At 38.1% G+C, this 23,161-nt stretch overlaps 2 protein-coding genes and 1 long non-coding RNA gene across 9 annotated transcripts in view; 2 read left to right on the plus strand and 1 right to left on the minus strand.

Moving 5' to 3' along the window:
- LOC137864690 (radial spoke head 10 homolog B-like) overlaps nucleotides 1-13,447 on the plus strand; it is a 29,881-nt gene extending 16,434 nt beyond the window's left edge. For 3 of the 6 annotated variants that reach the window (XM_068699088.1, XM_068699092.1, XM_068699093.1), the window contains one exon: nucleotides 7,666-13,447. The gene's annotated coding sequence lies outside the window, so the exon portion shown is untranslated. Of the gene's footprint in view, nucleotides 1-1,141; nucleotides 2,895-4,536; nucleotides 4,689-7,665 lie in introns of those variants that run through there. The other 3 variants (XM_068699090.1, XM_068699089.1, XM_068699091.1) reach the window with 2 other exon arrangements.
- Nucleotides 91-17,571, minus strand: CCZ1 (CCZ1 homolog, vacuolar protein trafficking and biogenesis associated). Its single transcript, XM_068699102.1, has 15 exons — nucleotides 17,330-17,571; nucleotides 15,614-15,711; nucleotides 15,392-15,485; nucleotides 15,220-15,294; nucleotides 14,157-14,204; nucleotides 13,436-13,519; nucleotides 10,883-11,058; nucleotides 9,661-9,742; nucleotides 7,814-7,875; nucleotides 6,767-6,878; nucleotides 6,121-6,154; nucleotides 5,656-5,773; nucleotides 2,527-2,685; nucleotides 1,300-1,427; nucleotides 91-439 (listed from the first exon to the last, which is right to left on the minus strand). Exons 1-15 carry the CDS (start codon nucleotides 17,432-17,434, stop codon nucleotides 384-386), a joined length of 1,431 nt encoding a protein of 476 aa, XP_068555203.1. The 5' UTR covers nucleotides 17,435-17,571; the 3' UTR covers nucleotides 91-383.
- Nucleotides 17,572-17,586: 15 nt separating this feature from the next.
- Nucleotides 17,587-23,161, plus strand: part of LOC137864712 (uncharacterized) — a 51,548-nt gene continuing 45,973 nt past the window's right edge. For both annotated transcript variants that reach the window (XR_011101601.1, XR_011101602.1), the window contains exons 1-3: nucleotides 17,587-18,017; nucleotides 19,361-19,466; nucleotides 20,932-20,983. This is a non-coding gene — a long non-coding RNA (uncharacterized lncRNA). The remainder of the gene's footprint in view (nucleotides 18,018-19,360; nucleotides 19,467-20,931; nucleotides 20,984-23,161) is intronic.

A 23,161-nucleotide genomic window follows, 5' to 3' on the forward strand; every position in this document is an offset into this window, starting at 1 on the left:
TTTCTGGTTACACAAGACCTCAGTCTAATTCCACATCACAGCATGACTTTCTGTTAATTTTCTACAAATCAACACAGGGAAACCAAAAGATGCCCTTAAAAGTGTAACAATTATTAATTTTATTTTCCAGTAAAATATTCACATAACATCAGAATGGAATGGTACAGATGAATTCAGACTGGTTTTTAATTAGTTTGCACATAAACATTTTTAAAATCTAAAAATTTTATGATCAGTTTACAGATTTTAGTAGAAATTTTGATTCTTACAAAGCAAGTATTGCTTTACTATTGTCATTATTCCAGTCAATAATATGACTAATAACTTCTCATGTTGAACAAGTGTCTGACATTGACATCTTCGACAAATCAGCCCTTTGCAGATCAATCCAAGAAGAAAATATTATTAAATTGTGTTGCACAAAGTTTCTTCACTTCTTCTGTAAAAAAAAAAAAAAAAAAAAAAAGATCAAATTTTAGAAATCAGTATATTTTACAGGAAGCTATGCAAGAAAAGCCATGGCAAGCATCAAGTAGAGCATAATTTAATTCAAATAGAAAAAAGTAGGAGTTTCCTTGTAGAAATAATAAATTTTGTCTTCAGTAAGAGAAAGTTGAGTTAAATCTGAAGTTCCAGACTGTCTGAAAGGTAAGTTGTATTGTTTAGCAGCTGAAGTATAAGTGGTAAGTGCAACCAGATCCTCTTTCTAATTAGGTAATAGAAAAAATATTAATTCTTTCCTATCATCCAAATCAGAGCATTGCCTGTTTATAAAAACCACGAACCCCCAAATTGCTGCAAATAATACTCAAACTGCCCTTTCTCTTGAAAAATCAATCTATTTAAAAGCTCAATGCATCTTAATGCTCATGCACCCTCGTAGACTGAAGACTGATTTGCTCTTAAAAACACTTATACTGGCAGAAGGATCACCGACAGGAGTGACATGATGTCTAAGTAAGTTTTATGTCCGTGATCCCTGGGTAGGTTACATCAGATGTAAATATTTTCATCTCCAACCTGTAATACACATCATTAATTACTCCTAAATATCACAAAGTACTCCTCTATTATTTCAAAGAATAATGACTCAATAATTTAAGAATGTCTCATGAATATTTATGTTGTTATTTTTTCATAGCTGATAGAGAAAGCAGACTAAAACCTGACACAAACTTACCTGGTCTATCACCAATCCCTTCCTCTCTTAGATTTTGCATGAGATGGATTTTATTACTTTTCCATGGGCATACGTTTCACTAGTAACTGTATTTTAAAGTAATAAAAAACAATCCTTACCATTAACTTCAATCAGATTTGCATTTTTTTGATTCAAAATAACATACAGTTCTCGCTGGTCAGACTTTTTCCCAACTACCCAGTAATCACTCATTGCCTTCACAATAATTTCCTCATCTTCGTCAACTCTGAAAGAGGTTTCAAAAGTCAAGAAGGTGGTGGCAAGTTGATAGTCATCAATTTTTCAGTTGTACTAATTTATTAATAATAACATCATAAATTGTCGTGGAGTATCAAGAGATACTAAGAGAGTACTAACTTCAACATAATTAATCAATCCAAGACTTCATAAATAAGCTGCACAGAATGATTTACTCATCTGGAGGCACAATTCTTGCTTTGTCTGTTGGCCAACACTCCTGCACTTCAAAGAAAACACTGTCCGTGAAGTAAGGACATACTTCATAGCATTATGTTTTGCTACACTGTGACCAGATTACAGAACATAGAGATAGTAGACCCTCACCCCATATCAAGTTGTTAAACACAGAACTAAACCAAGCTGAACAACTAAGTCTATTATATAAGGCTGTCACTAAACCTGGTACTTCCATAATATGATGAAATTCTGACTTAAAACTGAAAATGAAAAACTTGTCCTTATATAGAGCGGGACTATTGCTAGTCGCTAGTTAGAGCTATAGACATCACAATTATTCCACATTTTCATATTTTTATGATTTTTTGTAGTTCTAGGAAAGTCTCTCCAACCTTGAATTAGATGAGACGATGCCCTTTACAAAAAGCCACTTATCTTTCCTGTGAGCAGTACTGTAGTAACTGCAAGGCTTGTGTTTTATCCATTGTCCAAACTCTAAAAGCAGCCAGCTATTAAACCCCAGCAGAGGGTTTAATGTAACAGGCAGAAGCAGGTTTCCTGGTCCTTTATGCTACTTATCATGACACTAGGTGGATTTAAGTGTAAAAGCACTTTGCTTCAGGCCCTTTCTAAGTTTATCATGGTTACTCTGAAGCTTCACATAGATTAGATATTTTGTTAGATAAAGAAAGGGCCAGGGCTTCTAAATTATTTTTTAAAAGGACAAGAAAAATTTATGTATGACATAATATTTTGTATTGGTTAGAAGTAGTAAATATGACCCACATTACACAATTCCTTATAGAGCTATGAAAGCCATCCATGAACAAAAAGGCATGAAAGCTTCACCCATTTGAAAAATCTACTTCACAGAAGGGGTTACACACTATTTAATAGTTAAGCATTACCTAGAGAAGTCACTGTTGATGTCACCAAGAATCTTCATGAGGTCAGGATGTACAGATGCAAGTGATACACTGGGTGTTTTCCTCATGTGAATAGTACTCTTCTCTGCAAGGTTCATGTGATTGAAATAGATAAACTTAAACTGTGGCTCCTTCTCAGCCCTAGGAAGATTTAAAAAAAAAGTGACTTGCAAATACAAACATGTTCTATAAGCACAAGACTCACAGAAAACATTTATCAACTAAGCAGTGTAAAACTTACTGAGACACCACGAAGTTATTTTCACATTGCAGAAACCAAGTACATTAAGATTTGCAGCAAGATCAAACTTAATTTAAATACTTAAATAACATTAAAAACAACAACAACACCAAAAAACTCCAAGACCAGTTTTTCCTTCTCTTAGGCTGCTAAGAAATAGACACAGTGGAGTCTAAGGGCCTGGTCCCACATCCCATCAGTATTTTGTTCAGATCTTTCTAATAAACTATTTTTTCCTTCCATCACCATTTTGTTTCCTTTCTGTGACAGCTCAGTCTGCTTTGAATGGAAATGGGTCTTTAACTTGACTACTTAGGAATCTTTCACTCACATCTTTATTTGTTAAGTCAAAAGGAATGACTCTTCCTTCATCCAGGCAATTAGTTTTCGACCATCATTTGTGTGGCCCAGCCAAGACTATTTTCAAACTCTTGCCTCAGTTATCCTCCTCCATTTCCTCTTTTATTAAGGTAATACAAAATCTGTCACTTAGAGCTGTAATTTTGGTTTAAGCTACAACAAATTTAGATCGTCAAAAAGTGGCAACAGCAATTGGTACTTCAGGCTATGTATTATTCAGAATCAAGGAGATACTGTGATGACACCAGTCACCTTAGCAAACAACTAGATACCCTTTGTCTCTGTCACCCCAGCGCATTAGTGTCAAGAAACTGTATCATGTTTTCAGGACACTGTGGCATTAAAATTTAAGAGGGTTAAAGCAGCCAAAACCAGTCCCAGATGACAGGGAAAAAAAAAAAGCCAAGTTTAATGATTTAGTAGATTGGCACAATTTCAAGTGCATCCTACTCTGTACTCTGCAATTCTGCTGATTTGGCATGCTACCACTACAAAAATTAAGTCTCACACCTATCTTTGATTTAATTCATTTTTTGTTTTATGTGACTGCAATTCTTGGTTCCACAATTAAAAAATTTACCTACAAATAAGCCATTTTATATGGAGAATCAGCTATAGTTTTAAGAGATTTGTTTCAAAATTTCTAAAGCATTAGCATACTTTTTCATTTTTTTTTCCTTTGTTACCTTGGTTCTGCAAAGTAGAAAAATAACAAATCATTTTTTCCTCGCCTACCATACGTGGCCACACCGAGAAGCAGTACTTCTGAATAAAAGTACTTTTTAAAGCTTGCATTGTACCAAAAAAATAATGCACTCCAAAAATAAAAACAAAACATAAGTTATTCTAATATCTAGAACTTCTTTTTCCTTGTAGCATCATTCCCGTAAGATAAGGAACCTAGCTTCAGCTAGGTTCCATCAAAATTTCCATCAAATATGTTGCACAGACTTTTGGCTCCAAAGCAATAGCAGGAAAGTTGCCTCTCCTGTGCTCTCGCTATCTTCCTATTGGGTTAACACAGCATGAAAGAAAATTCTTAAATTGGACAGTTGGAGGAGGAACCGGAAAATGAGATAAGGGTTTAACCAGCAGGAGTTAAAAAAAACAAAACAACAACAAAAAAAAAACAAAACACCCATCTTGCCCTACAGATGAGGCAGAAACTATGACAAAGCAAGCGTTTCCCTGCCAGGAATTGGTAATTAAAGAGAGCACAAGAACTTGGGACCAAGAGAGTAACTCAACATAACAAAGGAAGACAAGAACATGAGTCCCATGGAAAACAGTCTTCACTCAGCCAGGCTACCATAAAGTAGACTACGCTGGATACATCTAGGTCTTTCCCCAGGAAGAACTGGGTTATTCAAAACCCACTCATCTGTTTACAGGCTATGTCTTCCACTTGAAAGAAGTGCCACAAAGAGCAGCCCATTATGCCCTGACGTGCAAGTACAGTACTTCTACAAATGAAGAACACAAGAAAATAAAGCTACTTATGAAAGGTCACACTTGATTTCTATGCTCTTGTCTCAATCAACAACTCAAGCCCAGAGGTTTTACATCCATGCTATCTGATAAACACATGGTGTGCATTTGTAACAGATTTAAGAGTTGCATACACTCTGTCCAAGCTATAGATGCATGTGTCTAAGGAAACATTCAGACAGAGCTTGCTGTGTCAACATCTACTTGCTGTGAAAAAGACAATTCTCTATTTTTAATGTTACAGAAAATATCGGCCTAGGAAAACAGAAGTCAAAGGAAATCAACAAAAGAAAGGAGGTGGGCACAAAGCCAGTAATATTTTTAAGAAACTCAAAAGTTCTAATTGCCCAAAGGCTATTTGTGAACATTAAGAGATCCTGTTTGATCAATAAATGTTGCAAAATATAAACTGAAAGTTTTGCAGGAACTGTTATTTCTGTTTCAACATGGCAAGGACAGACAGAAACTGTTGAACTGTCATGTTGAAACAGACAGTTCAGTCTGCAGACTGAATGCAGACAGTTCAGTCTGCATTTTTACCATCTTGTATGTATTTCTGCAAGCATACTAATCCACTGAACTATGCATCTCCATAGACCAAACTCAGTTTCACTTATGTAAAAAGCAAAACCCAGAAGTTCCACCTGCTGTATCTGAAAAGACTGTTGACATCTTCAGGATGAGGCCGAAGAATCTTGATCAATAAATGAGATTTAATATCTTAATATTTACATGATTCTTCTGCAGCAGTTATGCACATAGAGGAAAAAGGCTTCAGCCACACGATAAACATTCATAGCAAAATTAATAACATGTATGTCATTATTTCAAGGAGACCTGAATATGCAACAACAGAAACTTTATAAATGCTTAAGATGCAGAAAAGTAGATAAACGTCCTAAGATACACAATTAACTCAATGCTTTCAACATTTGGGAATCATATTACCATTATATTAGCAGTTCATTAAAGCTAATGTTTAACCAACTAAAGCAGGACTGCAACAGAAACACGGTACAAACCCTGATATTCTCTTGTTGATGTTGTATTGTTCACATATGTCTGATGCTAACACAGTAAGTTGAGGCCCAACAATGCTGTCCAGTTTACGGCAAAACTCCAGTGTAGGCGGAATTGAAGCTATATGGCATGTAAAGAAAGGGGAGAGATGAGATTCCCTTCCCACAGTAGAAGGTACAGCTTCTGTAGTTGCTTTCTTTAAACATCCTTGAGAGTCCTCGGACAAATTTCTCAGTTATACCTGTGCACTTTCCAAATCATCCATAAAGTTAACTTTAAGCAATATTTAGTCATTTTATTGTGTAAATTGAATTACCTATACCACTGGAACAAAATCAAAAGACTGATAAAAAGCACTCATGAAGTGTCTTAAATAAGAAATTAACTTGAGTAGTTTCAAAAGTAAAACAAGTTGTATGCGTTTTGTACTGTGTCTCACCAAAGAAGTGATACTAGTAGGTACTTACCATCAATCATAAAGCAGACAGCTGCACTCATGGCCTGGAACAAAAAAGTTAAAGCAAAAAAACATTTACAACAGGTTACCTCAACTACCTCAAAGTCATTTGACAATACTTCAGAGAAGTCACACATAGGTAAACCCAGTTAAATAATAAAAATAATCACCTAGTTCAAAGGTGATTATCCTTACCCTTTAATAGGACAATCTCTTTGCAATCTACCATAACATGGGATAGTTAGGATTTTAAAATTCAGCCTAGTTTAGAGTATTTAAGCTGTAGGGGAAATGTAAAATTTGCTACTAAGTGCATTTATGCAAGGAGGTATGTCTGCAATGAATTGCATTTCATTACAAAAATACTATTTTTTTCTCCCGATGGATTAATGCAATATAAAGCCAGGTATGAGATCATGTAAACTTACTATGGCTGGCGTTTCGTTTTGATAAAACTTTTTTTGTTTTAGGGAGGGTATACGAGAGGGGAAGAAGTAGACTCAGGTTTTAAATTCTACTGCTCGAAATTCCACAGTTTTCTGTCTCTTTGCTCAATCAATGCATCTCTTTATGCAGTTCACAAATATTTCACATAATTGGCTTCTCGTATATAGATTCCTAATTCTGAGGAATAATTGCAGAGAAAAATGTAATACCTTATATACAATTAAATGAAGCTCTTCATAAGTGTCATCAGTGTTAACAAATATTTTGGGGAATCGGCATTTTGCTTCTGGATCATTAAGATTTAAGGGTCCAGTAAGAAACCTATAAGATAATTTAACAGGTCAGATGTTATGAATTCTTGTATTTCAGTTTTTCCTATTTAACAGATGTTTTTGAAACTAGCAATTACTTGCATGCATGAATGCATTTTCATACAGTATGTTTTCAGCTATCCAGATAGGCACAGAACCCTTTATGTATTATCTCAGCACTCTTATTTTCGAAGTATTATTTGCATATATGTTCCCGCTACAGAAACAGGATCAGAAAAGCAGAGTAAAAAGTAATAAGGAAATAAGCTGCACAGATTGTCAGGTGAACAACAGCCAAAATCCTTCCACATCCAAGTTATGACTTTAAAAAAAGCCTTTTTTGTTGCTACTGGGAAGGCATTCATCCTCTGCTTTCCAACAGTATATTCAGATAAGCTTTACGTACAACAGTGATGTATTAGAAACACTTAACTCTGAGGGGAAAAGCAGGAAAGCACGTGCCACTGCCTCTATCCCAACAGAATACACTAAATCAGGCACAGTGGTTTATTATTTATAGTGGTTAAAGAAAGATGACTGAACCCACAATTATTCAAGATGTTGCCCAGCTGCTTAGGTACAGGATTCCCCCCTCTGACATACCGAATACAGAGGAAAAATAAATCACTAGATGCATGCACCTTTGTCTGAAGTGCCTGACTGAAAAGAAGTGTCTGGAGCACTGCCAAAACTATTCATGCAGTGCATTAAGAACAGTAGGGAAGAAAAGGCTTAAATTCTGTTTCTGCATATTTATTTTTATCTTTTTTTTTTTTTTTTTTCTTTTTCCCCCTCAGAGGTCAAGTTTTACATCGTACTGACTACTGTGTGACCCTGTGGAATGGACTACATGTGGAACATGTCCCCAAAAATAAATTCACTCCTCTCAAATGTTTTGCCCTTGAGGGAAGAAGGAGTAGATGGTGACAGTTATTAAGAGGCTACCTTCCATAATGTTGTAGATTTCCTGGCATTTCAGCACGTATTGGAGAATCTCTTCCTGCTAACTGAAGCAAAAAAGAACACAAGAAAAAAACAGCTTAGAGGTATTTTCTGTTACTCTTTTGTAGGCTGTCTTTATATCATATTATATATAAACCATTGCAGAAAATAACGCTCATGAAGATATATACTCTTTGTGTAACATGATGGAGACAAAGCTAAAGAGATGCTGACAGAACAGAACATTCTGATTTTGCATTTATTACTTTGGAGCTTTGCTGGGGGTGGGGAAAAGGATAACTAACTCCATGTGGTCTTGAACTCCATGTTCTGTTTAGCCATTAGGCTGATGTGATTTGTTTGCAATACTGAGTATGGTCAGGACTACAAAGTAGGGAAGTATCTTCATTATGCAGGTATGAAACACATCTGAATGAATTCTTCAAAGTGACATACAGGGAAGGCAGGTCTGTTCACCTTATCTGCTGCAGTCAAGTTCTACATTAGCAACACACACATTAGCTAATCCCTCACTTTTCATTTGCTGTGCCAAAGCACAGCCTGTACTTCAAATTATGAGGCTGTGCCACACACTTTCTACTACCTGTAATTAGTTACATCAGCCACTTAAGCTCACACACACAAAAAATCCTCACTGAAGTAAACAGTTCTGTGTTTACATGATTTTTCTTCTTAGAAGATATTCTGCACTATTCTCTCTGTTTTGTTGTTAGTTATTGTGAGAACTAACTCAAACAGTTAGCACCTGTTACCTATGTTGCCATAGTCTTCTCTGGGAATGAGATCCCTTGCTATTCTTAGCATCAAAATTTATATCCTAAGGTGGAAAAACTCAAATCAAACATAGGGTTTCCCCTCTTGTTTGTGAACATCATGTAGCAGCTAAATAAATTGCTACAAATACATTTTTTCAAGTTCAGGGAACAATAAGCTTTCCCCTCTCCAGCTTCATATGCTAATCCATGGAAGACTGAAACAAACACCCTAAATCAAATGTCTTCTTTTTGTAAAGCTCACTAAAAGCTATAAGAAGCTTGCCTGATTCAGTTACAGGAGAAGAAAAAGTCCTGTCAATAAGGCTCGATGACTTCTGAAATTCACCTTAAGCAGTGTGAAAGTTCTATTCATCAAGCACTGAGCTGCTGGACAAAGACTCAGAGGCCAATTACTAGGTATTTGTGCAGCTTAAGGAGTTTCTACAATGTTGTATATCAAAATTGGTGTATTTGAGCAACACTTTATTAACTGGAAAACCACACACAATTTACTCAATTACTTTAAAAGCTTCCACGGCTTCGATCACTAACATTGCACATCTTTAATAGACCCAAATGCACGTTTTTAAAAAATTTTGTTTTAAAATAATACTTCCATTAAAATGCTCTTTTTTCATGATAATGGAAGTATATTGGAAGAGCAGTAAGCTTATTTCAATCCCACTGTCCACTACTCATAAAAGATTCAGGTCTACCCAGCTCTGCCTCGACCACTGTAGGCTTTTGCGAGGGTGACAGTCAAGACCATGCAGAGCATTCACTTTTAAGTTTGAGCAGGTCTCCACTGGTGCTGTAAGGAGTCATCAGGTATCAACACTTATGAAATTCCCTATCAGGGACCCTTACTCGAATTATGAGAGGAATTCATACTGTAAGTGATAGGTACAAACATTACTGAGTTTAGTAGAATGCAGCCAAAGCAATACATCTCAGGCATTCCTAAACTGAATTTTAAGGTGGGTATGGGAAAAGAGATGCTCCTCTTTGGTATTTTAGGCTTTAGCATTGCAAAATAGACAGAAGGAAAAAGAACAAACACTCCCACTATGATACCTCAGGCTCCATGTGTCTTGGAAACAGAGATGTTGTGAGATATTTGTACAAAATTCTCATGTCATCTTGTTCCAGTCCACTCCTAGAACATCAAGTAGAGCAAGTGCTGTTTGTCCTGCAGTGCTCAAATCACCCATTTTCCCCCAACCACAGGCAGCAAATCACACATGAAACTAGGGTAGCAACATTTCAGTGTCTCAGTAGATTCAGTCCCAGAATATTCATTTTTAATAGAATGGGGTTTGTTTTCAGGAAACAAACTAACATCCATGTTTGCTGTAAAATACAAGTCATATCTTCTGCTACTAACTCATATTTGATGTCATAATTACATAGTGTAAGTACAAAGTAGTGGAATTTTTTTTAAAGTCTTTCCAAAAAAAAAACCCACAAGATTTCTCATCCGAAACACAGTGCAATTCTCTTATGATTTCTTCACACCCTTTGAAAAATAGAATGTTATTATCTGCGAATGAAGCAGTATGCCTTGAACAACTGTGTCACGTCAGTAAATGCCCCCTAGATTAGCTGAAAAGTTAAGTTAGCATTGATTTTGCAAACTTAAATACTTGTCTTTGTTAAAAAAAAAAAAAAAAAAATGCTTCCCCCCAGTATTTTTCACAATGAGGGCTGGGACATATTAAAGAATAATTAAGTATCAAACGTGCTTTTTCAAGGCTTATTACTTTAAGTTGCCCCTGCAAAATTAAATACAGATCTATAAATTGGAACTTTTGCTTGGTTTGCTCTGGAAGCTAGGTTAATAAAAGGCTCACATTCCTTCCTCAATAACTTTTGAATCTACTTGCCATATTACTACCTAGTTTAAGAGCAGAGATGATAACTCAAAAGTTTCATAGACTTCACCTTAAGCAGTTTAGTAGGAACAAGACTCACACAGAAGTCCAATCAATATTTGGTAGAACTGGAAAGACCTAAAGTTATTGCAGGCACGGAGAGATTCATTGATTTTAGGAGACATAAAATAGAACTACAAGAACAGGCTTATAGCTGCTCCTTAGGGCTACTTGGAAATAATAATTTGGTACAGCTTAGAGATTTTTAAAGCAAAAGACCAAAGACTTTCTTCCACATCACTCTTCCTAGCATTCTGTTTTTGCATTTTCATGCACCTTGTTCACTGATTCAGCTTTACTATTATGGCACTTATTTATAGGATGATAATTTAAAAACACATAAAAGAAATTATCAGAGTACCTACCAGATAAGCTGATCATTGTAGAGAAAAGCAGTATATTTGACTATGTTCAAGCTTTCTTCCATCCTATTAATAAATGACTGAATTTTCAAGTAAGTCATTTTATCCAGTGGAAAGAAGCTGATTCCACAAAATACGTCCAGCAGATCGCAAGATTGTAAGTGCAGTGTCTGCAAGTACTAAGAGGATAATGACAGTTGTTTTTAGAATTCAGAAAAATTCCAATGTGTACATTTAAATGACAAATTTGAGTCTAATTCTCTGTAATCTAGACTAAAAATCCAAAAAATCCCTTCTAGTCCTGTTTGCCTGAAGTACTCCTTAATGTATCAGAGTGATCCAATGTCAATTTACTACTATTTAATCAGGAACAACAGCTTTTAAGGCTAGCTCAAGATCCTTGGAGAGGACAAGAACACACAGCCCATCATACTACTATTTAATTTCAGAAATAACTCTGTAGTAATATTAGATCACAGAATAATTCTATGAAATATTTTCACTGAAATAGTAGATAAATACATTAGCTTGCAATGTGCAAAAGAAAATTTTTATTATTCTCTTTCCTGATACATTGTAAGCTTTACCAGTAGATTTTAAACACACTATCAGACACCCTGGTCTATGAAAGATGAGTTATCCAGTGGCTCCCTCTACAGTCATTTCACATTACCAAATACCAAGCAATAATACAAGCCCCGCTTTTGAACTTCACTAGTCAGCACTGCATACATTACCACCATACTAGACTAGTAGGAAATAGTCAACAACAATTAGTTTCACACACACAAGACAGCATAGCTAAAGCAAGTTGTTATCAAGTCATTACAAAGATCTTTGTCTACCTAGTAAAAAAAAATCTGCACTCAACCAAGTACATACACACATATTGAACTGCTCAGATCAATCTTTAGCTTTGCAGAATAATTTTATTGGCTTAAAAATTAGAGCTTGTTCTCATTCCATTTAGAAATGTGTATTCTTGTTCACATTTACATATTCCATGGTACTTACAGACAGTATGACAGATCTCTGTCACAGTTTATTATCTAAGTCTCATTTCCTTTCACAGTTTCAATGCAGACCAAGCCTGCTATCAGCACATAACCAATTCATTCAATAGGGTTACAGAGTAATTTGCATCACCAAACTTTCTAAGCATTTCTAATTCCCCAGCAAAAAAGAGAAACAACTTTTCCGTGGTAAAGTTTGTTATACTAATCTACTAATACTAATAACATACTAATAGTTCGTTATACTAATCTCAGTGACTACTGTTTTATCTTCACTAGGAGCTTGAAAGGAAAACTAATGTTTTAAAGATGATCTATTACCTCCCTTTTTGCCATGCTGTATTTTTTGAATGCAGTCTAGACAAAAGTATACACCAGCAAATCAAAGAAGGACTCCCTGTGCCAACAGAGTGCATTCTAGGGTCTATGATAGCCTTACAAGAAACAAACATGCAAACAGAAAAATCCAAAACCAAGAAAAACAAAACAATACAAAAAAAAAAAAATAGCCTATCCTAAAATCAGTTTGAATTGTACTTTTTTTTTTTTTACACTTTTTTCTTAAAAGTTCATAAGAGAACAATTTTAAACATCAGTATGCAGTGTCTACACTCTTATCATTATCAGAGATAGCAATATTCAAATCTCTACAACGAGAACTAACTGCTGACACCAACTCTCCATTTCCTTCCATGCAAATGAGAAGAATGGGGGCAGACAGACACTTGGCTGCTATCTTCTGAAGTCAGCTCGATTAAACTTTGCATGTAGGAACTCAAACTTTTGCTAGATGTGACTACTTTACATGAAAGTTAAATGAAAATATTTGATTGACTTCCTGCTCAGAAATAAGTTTTGCTTTCCATCCTTTTACTAAAGCGTTTGCTGTTCAAAATTGAAGTTAAATACTGAAGACAAGTTATAAACAAGGTTTATTTCCTGAAACCTTCTCAGGCATGACTGTTGATCCCACACAGAAAAAAAATATAGTTAAAAATCACAACTATCAATTACTTCACTGTGCTATGGAAATTCAATGTCTGTGCATGGTGGTCGTAGAAACTCCAGCCCTGGATACTTTTAAGAGTCAACCAGCCAAAGCCACATGCAACCTAATTTGAATTCAATGTTACCCTACTTTGAGCAGGTGGTTGAACTACAATAGCCTCTCCAGGTTCTTTCCAATTTGAATCATTCTTTAACAGTTTCTCAGATAGGTCTTCACAAATGATTATCCCACTAACCGATTCAAACATTAAAGCAGAATTTCCAAAGAATTAACACGATTCCATTAGAAAAAAAAATATTCAATAGCTAAACTCTTCTATCAAACTACAACCCTTTTTGTGGTTCAACTCCTTTAAAGAAGTAGTAGGAAGCAGGAAGTATTTGGAAAGAACAAGTAACTAGGCTTTTTGTATTGTTGCTACATCTTTTCCACTGCTCATGTTTTAGAGATACACTGAAGCCACATAGAGAAAAGTTTTACTTTTTATTTCCAATGTAGAATCACACTGTATATGCCTGAAAAATAAAGTCTTACCCGATGGAAGAACTTCTCTAGTCTTTCCTTTAGAACTTTTACACCTCCATCTTCCATGGCTTTCACAAATGTGCCATTGAAAAGCTAGTGGTTAAAAGAAGTCAGTCAGATAATTTTGTAGTTACCTTAATTTCAAGTAACTCGACTATGAATATAGCTAGATTACAATACAGCTTCTGTGCCTCAGTACTACAACTCCGCATAGATGCCAATTTACCCCTCCCTTATTGAAAGCTCCTCTCTCAGATTTGCAGACTCCAGGTATACATAGCAGCATGGTCAGAATTAGAGAAGGAAAACAATTCTCCATTAGTAGAGAAGTTACTTACCGGTGTTGCTTAAACATCTTAATTCCTTATTTTCTAAAAGCCATTTTAATGGCCTTTATTCAGTATTGTTTCTCCAACAGATAATATAAACATCAAAAGCAAGTGCTTAGTGTCATAAATGTCCACGAAAGAAGAAATCTGGACTTCACGGAAATTAGAAGGCTCTTATTTTTACTGTAAGCTAATGAACTAACACTGGCAACTGCAACAGCTTTATTTTTTCTCTTCCATCACCACTATTACAGCTTCAGGAATAGTTATTAAGAGTTATTACTGCAGCCAACAGCAATGAGACAAGCATCTCAAAGCAATGATGAGCTTGCACATCCAAATAGTACCATAAGGATCTCTTTCTCTGCCCAGAAGTAGAGCCTCTGTATTATTAACTCTACCTTGTACATGCTGTAGCACTGCTGTAGGACCGAACTATAGACCTTATCCTGCAGAAAAAAGAGCAAGGCATTAGTACAAGCAGAGACAGTATTTCAAATATTCTTTTTGTGAACTACACATAACAAACACTCAAAGAGCAGGCACATGCACAAATTAGAGAATTTGGTCTCTGAAAAGTTAAATAGCATTTTCAGTCAACATCTAGAGATTTCTTCATACATATAAGATACTATTTCAAAGGGAGTCCTTCCCCCCTTTAATATCAAACATTATTAACTCAAGCACAAGATATCAGTCACAAATAGTGTATTTCCCTAAGGCCAGTGGTCAATTAAAATTAACTTATTTCTGACCGCTGTTCTCTTCTTCACATTCAAAGGCTAAAGGAGGTGGGACATCATAGCAAGTTGTTATTGGACTAAAATCTTAATGAAAAAAAAGACTTTTATTGTTTGATGAAACAGAGTGACAACACCAATCTTTATCACAGGACTAAAGAAGTAACAGCATTAGTATGCATACTGTAATGAACAGAGGCAGCATAAACAACCACCTCTTTAAATATTATTCCAGCTGACCAAATGCCTTTCCTGCATACAATTAAACTGGCGTAAAGATACTGCAGTCTGGATGAGAAATCCCGTGACAGGTTTGAGCTGTTTGGCTTTCCAGCTTATTAGTAAAGATGACTGGTAGTCTTAAAGTTGTAAAACATGTACTTAAACCTAATAAAACTACATTCAAGAATCTTACAGATTCTTAAATAAAAATTAACAGATCCTAAGGAATACTTGCCCATTCCAATCAAAAAAGTCTCACAGCTGTGTATTTCACTTATGTTTTTTAGGTGATCTTGAACTGCTATTTAGATAATTCCCTATCTTGCTGTCTTCTCTAAACTGTATTGAAAACTACATTGTCTTTTTTCCATTTATGGCTATATGCATATTTTAAGTCAATTTGGCTGCAGTTCAATAAGAATCAAACTAAGGTATTTCTGGTGCTACTCTTAAAATGCAATAACTTATTTAAAAGGGGGGAGAAGGGAGAGTTCAGTATTACCAGTAATTCTTCTTCCTGATATTCATAGACTGGTTTTCCATCTTTGTGTTTTTCTATTATAGGGTTTCGTACAACCTAGAAGGTGGAACAGGCTGGCATTAGACAATGCAGAATGCATTGAGAACATTCTGATATGATGTTTTAGAAATATGCATATCATATGCATAAGTACCATGACCATCCAGAAATTCTCTTCAGGTTCATGGAAAAATTGTCTGTTCTTCTGTGTATGTAGGGATTTTGCAGGTTTTGTTGGACTAAAGGTCCTAGAAAGAAAACATTGATGTAGATATAGATATTTATATACACACACAAAAAGAAAACATATATGAGTGGGAAATTTTAAGCATTTTGTTTGTGCTAATACAATGAGTCATGCAGTCAGACTTTATACCTTGTGAACTGTACTATAGCTTCACACAGTCCCACATTTCTAATTTTTTCATTCTTTTCTACTTCATTTGGGTGATAGAAGAGAATCTTCTTTTCTTCCTAAAATTTAAAATAAGAATCAAAGCAAAATGCATTTTAACAGAATCAAAGTTAAAGAATACTCAGGTCATGTTCTGATTGTTTTTAAACTTCAATCACAGTCTTTTAGGCAAAATTTTATCTTGTACCTAAATAGGCTTCTGTAATAACGGCTAAAAGTCATATTTAAGCATGCTTCAGCAGTCATCCCAAGACACTTCAAAATGGTTTATAAATTCCAAGGCTATTGAAATAACAGGCCATAACCACTTCACAGCTAGTTCAAAGCAAGGCTAGCTTCAAAGCCAGATCAAAGCATGGCTAGCTTGAAAGCTAGATCAGATTGCTCAGGGCCCTGTCCAGTCAAGTTCTGAGTATCTCCAAGGCTGAAGATGGCACAGACTTTCTGGGCCCTGTTCTGATGTTTGACCACTTCAACATGAAGAAATTATCTCATCAGAATTTCCCTTGCTGCAATGTCATCCATTGCTTCTTATCCTTCCACTGTGCCTCTTCGAGAAGAACCTGGCTCCATTCTCTCTAAGGGCCCCTCAGGCAGGTGAAGACAGCCACAAGACCCCCTTCCAACACATTCTGCTTTTCAGGCTGCACGCACCCAGTTCTCTAAGGGTTTCCTGACACATCAGGTACTGCAGCCTCCTGACCAACAGGGGCTCTCTGCTAGACCTGCTTCAGTCTGTCAGTGTTTTTCCTGCTCTGGGAAGCCCCAGCGGACCACAGTGACCACAAACAAAGGGAAGCGACCACTTCTCTTGACCTGCTAATACACTCTCACTCACCAGCCTGGGATGCTGTTGGTTTTCACTACCACAAGGGCACACTGCTGATTCATGTACAACCTGTTGTTCACTAGGACTCCCTGATCCTGTTCTGCAAAGCTGCCTTCTAACCAGCCAGCCCATGCTGCATGAGATCGTTTTGTCCCACATGCAGGGCTTTGCATTTGCTTTTGTTGGACTTTGTGAGATTTCTGCTAGCTGTTTCCCCAGCTTGCCGAGGATCCCTCCAAGCAGCAGCCCTGCCCTCCAGCACATCAACAGCTTCCCCCCAGCTTCAAGCCATCCACGGACTCACCGAGGGTGCAGTCAGCCTCGTCAGTCACTAATAAGTAAGTACAGCCACAGCCCTGTGCAAAAGCACTACTAAATCTAAAGGCTATCACACTAATCGTACAATATGTTATTATCTAAAAATACAGATTCTGGCTTATTGAAATTAAAAATCACAGTGGCATGAGCACTGTAATGCTAGTGCTAACTAGCAATAGCTTAGATTTAGCTAAATTAATGACTGAGTTTTTTTACCAGATTATAGCGATTAAAAAAGGTATTTTAGAAGAAGTTAGTGCATGAGTAAAACACAGTACCTAACAGACCACCTGCAATATAATTTACATGCTACCACTGACAACATCTTGGTCACTGCTTTGCCTGAAGCAGGACACGGCCAGAGGAAGGCGGCCGCAGGAGCCAGGGGAAGCGGTAACCCCCCGGCCCCCAGGGCCTCGGAGAGGGGCAGCCGAGCCCCGACAGCCACCCCGGGGCCGGGACAGCACCGGAGGGCCCCCGAGCCCTTCTCGCCCCGCAGCCCCGAGCCGCGGCGTCCCTCCCTCCGGTACCTCTCCCTCTTTGGGCCCCAGCTTGGGGTTGTAGATGAAGAAACTGAGCAGGGTCGGAGCGAGCTGCTTCTCCTGGGCGGCTCCCCCCGCCGCCGCCGTCGCCATACCGAGCTGGAAGCGAGCGCGCCTGGGGCCGGCCGCCGCCGCCACACACCATTAGGGAGCAGCCCAGGGCCCTCCGCCGGCACCGGCACCAGCCCCACACCGCTTCCGCCTTCTCCCCCGCCCCGGAACGGCACGGCACGGCCCGGGAAGTGCTCCCGTGCCCGGCGGGACACGGCGCTCCGCAGCGCCACAGCCGGCGGAGAGAGAGAGGTGGGCGGCGCTGGGCAGCCCTGCCTCGGGCACGGCCCGGTGCTGTGAGGGGCGGCGGGGGTCGGGGAGCGGGGCGGGAGTCCCCCTCAGCGAGAGGTGATCCCCGAGCCCTGCTGGAGCCTCCAGCAGCCCCTCTGCAGGCGAGGGGTCCTGCCGGTTTGGACGGTGCCAAATCACCAAGCTTTTGGCCAAAGCTGCCCCTTTCTGAAGAGCAAAACCACAGAACGGTTCAGTTCCCTTCCACTCAAAGACGCCCAGTAGCTGAAAAAGTAGAAACGCCTTATTTCTAGGGTTAAAAAACAAGGTTTGAGAGATGAGATCCACAACTTCGAATATCTTGAAAGACATTTCGTCCCAGCATCACGTAGTGCAGGTAATCCTCTCTCCATAAATGGATGCATTACATTTATATACTAGGTAGCTGCATTTAACTCATTAAGCACTTGAAAAGCTTTTCTGTTACCTTTCAATTCCAAATTAATAAAATCTCAGTGTGAATTTATAAGTAGAGACAGATACATAGTGCCAGGCAGTGATGCTTCTCTTACAAGTATGAAGCTTGGGAATCAAAAAAAAAAAAAAAAAAAAAAAAAAAAAGCTAAGTTATGTAATTGCCTACTTAACCATCTAAAAAAGGTGTAAAAAATATAATTGCACATCTTGCACTCTTAGGTTTTTCATTTTCCACTTTGTCATTATTTCGGTTGCTCTTCTAGTTTCTATGTACTTTCAGTGCTAGTTATGTCATTCCAGATAGTCTAATCAGCCTTGTGAGTTGATTCCTGAAAACCCAACTTGGTGCTGAGTGAGCCCAGTGCAGAATAAAGATGATGTAAGACTGCAGTAATTTAATATTTAATCTGCCTGTACCCAAAAAGTGAGCAGTGTAAGCAAGAGAGAGAGGAATGTAATTTTCTCCAGGGCTGGCAGGGTCAGTTTTAGGTCTGTCTTGCATCCCAGCTGGGATGCTGTGTCTGTAACACAGCTGGTACCTAGACTGCTGCCTTCTGTAACGAAAGGGAGGCACAAAATGGTGGGGTATACCTCCTGTGAGGGAGGGGAGGCACAAAACGGTGGTGTATGTGTCTTGTGAGGGAGGGGAAGCACAAAATGGCAGGGTGCACCTCGTGTGAGGGAGGGAAGACACAAAATGGCAGTGTATGTGTCTTGTGAGGGAGGGGAGGCATCAAATGTTGGGGTGCACTTCATTGGAGGGAGGGGAGACACAAAATGGCGGGGTGCACCTCCTGTAAGGGAGGGGAGACACAAAATGGCGGGGTGCACCTCCTGTAAGGGAGGGAAGACACAAAATGGCAGGGTGTGCCTCCTGTGAGGGAGGGGAGCCACAAAATGGCGGTCCTGGGCTGGCTGTGAGGTATGGTGTGCCAGGCAAGCTGCTGGAATGAGGCCTGTAAGCCTGGCTTAAGGCAGTGTGAGCATGTGAATTCACGTGAAAGTAGTATGTGTGTGCAGGTTTGTTTTCCATGGGTGCGGAGCTCAACACTGCCTTGGGTGTGACCTCTCCTGCCTGTGCTCGTGGTGTTTAACCCAAACCTCTTAAGAGCCAAGAAGCTCATGGTGTTGCGTGAACTGCAGTGGTTGGAGGGACACCATACTGTGCTTCCAGTCACTGTCAGCCAGGTCTTAAACAGCTGTAGGAAGTGTTTCCAAAGCTGCCAAGAGATTCTGATCTGTAATTTAACTTCATTTTTTCAGAGAGACAGTAGGTTAAAGTGACTTCTGCCCCTGGCCAGCACAAAAAGCAGGAATGGGAAGGTGCTGGTGCCATGAGGCCTACAGGATTGCCCTGAGTTCATGCTGAGTAAGTATCAGGCCATCTGCCTCAGGAGTAGGCATCTAAAAATGGTAATTCTAGCTTCCTACCCTACAGCTGTGAGCTAAATTTCAGTGCTTTGCTCAGATGTTGGAGTTATGGCCTGTCAGTTTAAAGGTTGTTGCACAGGTGAGACAATTTCTGGGAACATGCAGTCAGTATTGAATGTAGCAGTTAAAAAAAGCAAAGGTTCCCCCCTGTTCATGGTGGTGGTGATTAGGGTAGCAGGCCAGAAAAGATAAATTTCTTTGTATCACTCACTTGAAGCAAAACATGAAAATCCTTGAAATTGGTGGTGTAAATAACAGGTTTATTTATTTCTTACCAAAGAAACTATAAAACCATGGTGACTGGATTTTGGTTTGGGTTGGGATAATCTTTTAGATGTGTGTTTGTTCGGGATTTAACTAAGATCCTGGTGTATGACTAGGATGCCTGTTTACTGCTGTAATACAAATACTGTTGCAAGGGATGAACTGTGGAGGCATGTATGGTTGGACAGTGGATACTTACTGTGACTGGTGATTGATAAGGAAGGTATTTCCGTGCCAAACTCCCTTTAGAAAGGGCATTAACATATCTGTAGTGATTGCTAAAATACAGTTCTGCTCAATGGAATCTCACATGTAATTTTATATCGTTCTTGGTGGAAGTATTTATGAGAATCTACAAAGAGGAAGTGATAATAGATTCAATTAATTTAAATTATTACATCTCTGATATACGAATTAACAGGGTGGGAAGAAACTTCAATTGTGGTTCCAATTTCATCCCATCTTCTTAATTGTATGTGCAGTAACACCACACCTTGGCATTTGCAAAGTGGCATCAGATCTCCCTGAGTTTGAAATGTGATTCCTAGCCCATGATTACGTAAAATTAAACTGCTGCATAAGTACTTTGGAAATTTGACAGGACAACCCCAGCATCAAGAGACAAATAATTAAGAACTTTATTAGTGCTTTCCAATTTATATTTAAAAAAAAAAAACAAACACCAACAACAAACAAGTTGGAATAAGGAATAGTAATATCTTCAGCATCGTACAGTCATACTTTTTGTTTTGTTGAGCCTGTTTCTAGGTACTATTTTGAGCATTTCCATCAGCTGCATAGTAACAGACTTAACAAAAAGGTATGCTATCAATCACTCTGGGTGTTGGAGCTGACAGCTGTAAGTAAATACAGCTGACAGCTCAAATAGCTGTTCCATTGACAGTATGTGGTCAAAATGTGTTAACAAATGTGTGGACTCAGCAGTTTGGGATTAGTTTCGCAAATAAATTACAAAATAGTGCTGTGATCCAGCAAAAAGCACAATGGCTGTGTATCCCTACTCTGCACGCTTTGTTAATTCTGTACCAGGCCTTTGTAGCTCTGTGTGAAAATGTAACACTGCAACGAGACGCGAGGGTCCTGCCTTTGCTCTGAAGAGCGTTGTTCATCTCCCCCAGATTTGCTCTTACTGTGGTGTCAAGGAATGCAAGAAGCTATTTGAGTGTCACGGTGAGTAGAGATGGTTTAATAACAGTTGTGTACGCTTTGCAGAATCCAAGATTCCATAGTGGAAGGTAGTAAATTTTATACTAGTTTTGGTTAAGGATGCAGAGTCACTGAATAGCAAAAATAAATAAATAAATAAAATAAAAATCCTACTTTCATGAAAAACTGGAGATATTTAAATGTTTTGATTTGTTTAATGTGCTAGGAAAGCCTAGGCGTTGTCAGTAGACTGAATCTGTAGTACCCATGAAAAAAGAGCTGGGAAGAGTGGATGAGGAAGGGGCTAGGCAGGTAAAAGGATTTCAGCACTGAAGACGATTAACAGTAATATGTTAGCTGTTTCCCTGCTGATCACAGCAAGACTTGAAAGAGAGTGAATTACATGAGGAATTATGTCATAGTTTGATGCATTTAAAGCATGGTATTGTGTTTTTTCTTTCCATGCTGAGAGGTTGAATAGGCCACTGTTTATTCTTTTACATTTTATATTTAATTTTAACTGTTCACAGACAGGATATTTTTACAGAGTATTATGGTGTAAATAATGTAAACATGCAAAGGAACTAAAGAGACTTGTATTCTTGCTGGAATCATAGGTATTCTGGTATTTCCAAGTATTTTCTAAAAATGTATTTTTATAGTTGTATCCAGTAAAATGTTTTAGAATATAATTTACAAGTGGCAGTTCTGGTAACTAGCTGCAAATTTTATTGCAGTCTGTAAACATGATTGTTAGTTGTAGCTGATTTCTGAATGCTGTCTCTGGTCAAATCTTTGTACTGAATATGCTTGATAAAGGCAGCCCTTATTTCCATTTCATTTATTACAACAATTGTAGAAATTAGCTGCTCATGTTCTTCGGTGTGCACCAATAGTGTGATAAATAATGCAACGTACTGTGTCCTTACAATATGGTAAAATATTTTTCCTTCTTTGTCAGTCAGTAGACCCCTGTGTGGGAGCTTTCTAAGTTACAACTCCCTCCCTGCTTGAAAGCAATCAGAATTCAGCGTACCATGTCTATAGAATGAGGCTTAGCCATGACACTTTGTTTTAGGCCATGGAGCAGAACGGTATCTCTGTCAGTGAGAAAATCCAATTTGAGATACCACTTTCATGTGTTTTACAGACAAGGCCAACAGCATTTGAAAGTATGATTTAGCACCTGAGGGATCCCAGGGAAGTGATAAGTTGATTTTACTTTAAAAGTTTCTTGTATTTCAGAAATCCCACGTCAGAGAATTTCCCTTTAATTAAAATGCAAATTCCCACAGAAACCAGTAATCTGCTGCAGTAGCTGCTGTACTTTGGTACTTTCAAGGTACTTTTTGTGTGTGTGATGGAAATGTGTGGAAGGATTCCTTTAACTGCGGTACTTGGGGTGCTAGAGATATTTCAAAATAGCTCAGAGTAAGTGACTTGCATCTTTCTTGTTTGGTACTGACTTGTATCGAATAATAAGCTATAAACAAAGAACTGAGGCATGTTTCAAGCTAGTAATGATGCACAAGTTTCTAATAAAGACTTTACATATAAATTGGGTAAAAGAAGATACATATCAGGCTAGTGGCCAAAAGATGCTTCCCTAGTCTTTTTGTTGGCATCTTGATTGGTCTTAAGTTTTGTAGCTCAGATGTTTTACAGGAACTTCTAATGCAGATGACTGTAATATATTCTGTTTTCTGGAAAACGAAGAAAGTTCTAATTTCACTGAAAAACTTGTTTTGGGTCAGGGCAGTGCATAAATCTTCTGTCTACCTCCTGTCCAGCGACTGGCTCCAGCAGCGTGTTGCATCTTAGTGGAGAATAACAGAATTTGTACTTTGCGTCTGGGTTTCTTTGTGTAGGAACATGGTGAGGAGGCTGAGATGTTGAGAGGAGATACAGAGTGCAATGGCAACTGGAAACTTTTTTGTTTTTACATGCATTTTCCTGCTTAATGTAATATGGTTAGTCAAGGTCAGGAAAGTTAATTGTCAGTGAAATGGAGAATGATTTGTAACTTACATGTGATCTAGTCCAAAACCCTTCTGTCACCAGGCTGGTTTTGTTGCCAAGAACAAATTTTATTTCTTGTGAATATCCTGTGACATCCATCTTATGCTATCAGAATCTCTCCATGGGTCTGATCCTTACCTCATGTAAATCTGAGTAGCTTTGTTTAAGTCCTTGATACTCCAG

This window comes from Anas acuta, chromosome 15 (assembly GCF_963932015.1).
Source record: "Anas acuta chromosome 15, bAnaAcu1.1, whole genome shotgun sequence".
Classification (NCBI taxonomy): domain Eukaryota; kingdom Metazoa; phylum Chordata; class Aves; order Anseriformes; family Anatidae; genus Anas; species Anas acuta.

Coding starts and splice junctions, on each gene's coding strand:
- CCZ1 (XM_068699102.1), bottom strand. CDS start 17,434: ATGGCGACGGCGGCGGCGGGGGGAGCCGCCCAGGAGAAGCAGCTCGCT. Junction 1,428..2,526: donor ATCAACAGTGACTTCTCTAG/GTAATGCTTAAC, acceptor AACCTCTTTCAG/AGTTGACGAAGATGAGGAAA. Junction 440..1,299: donor AAATCTGATTGAAGTTAATG/GTAAGGATTGTT, acceptor TTTTTTTTACAG/AAGAAGTGAAGAAACTTTGT.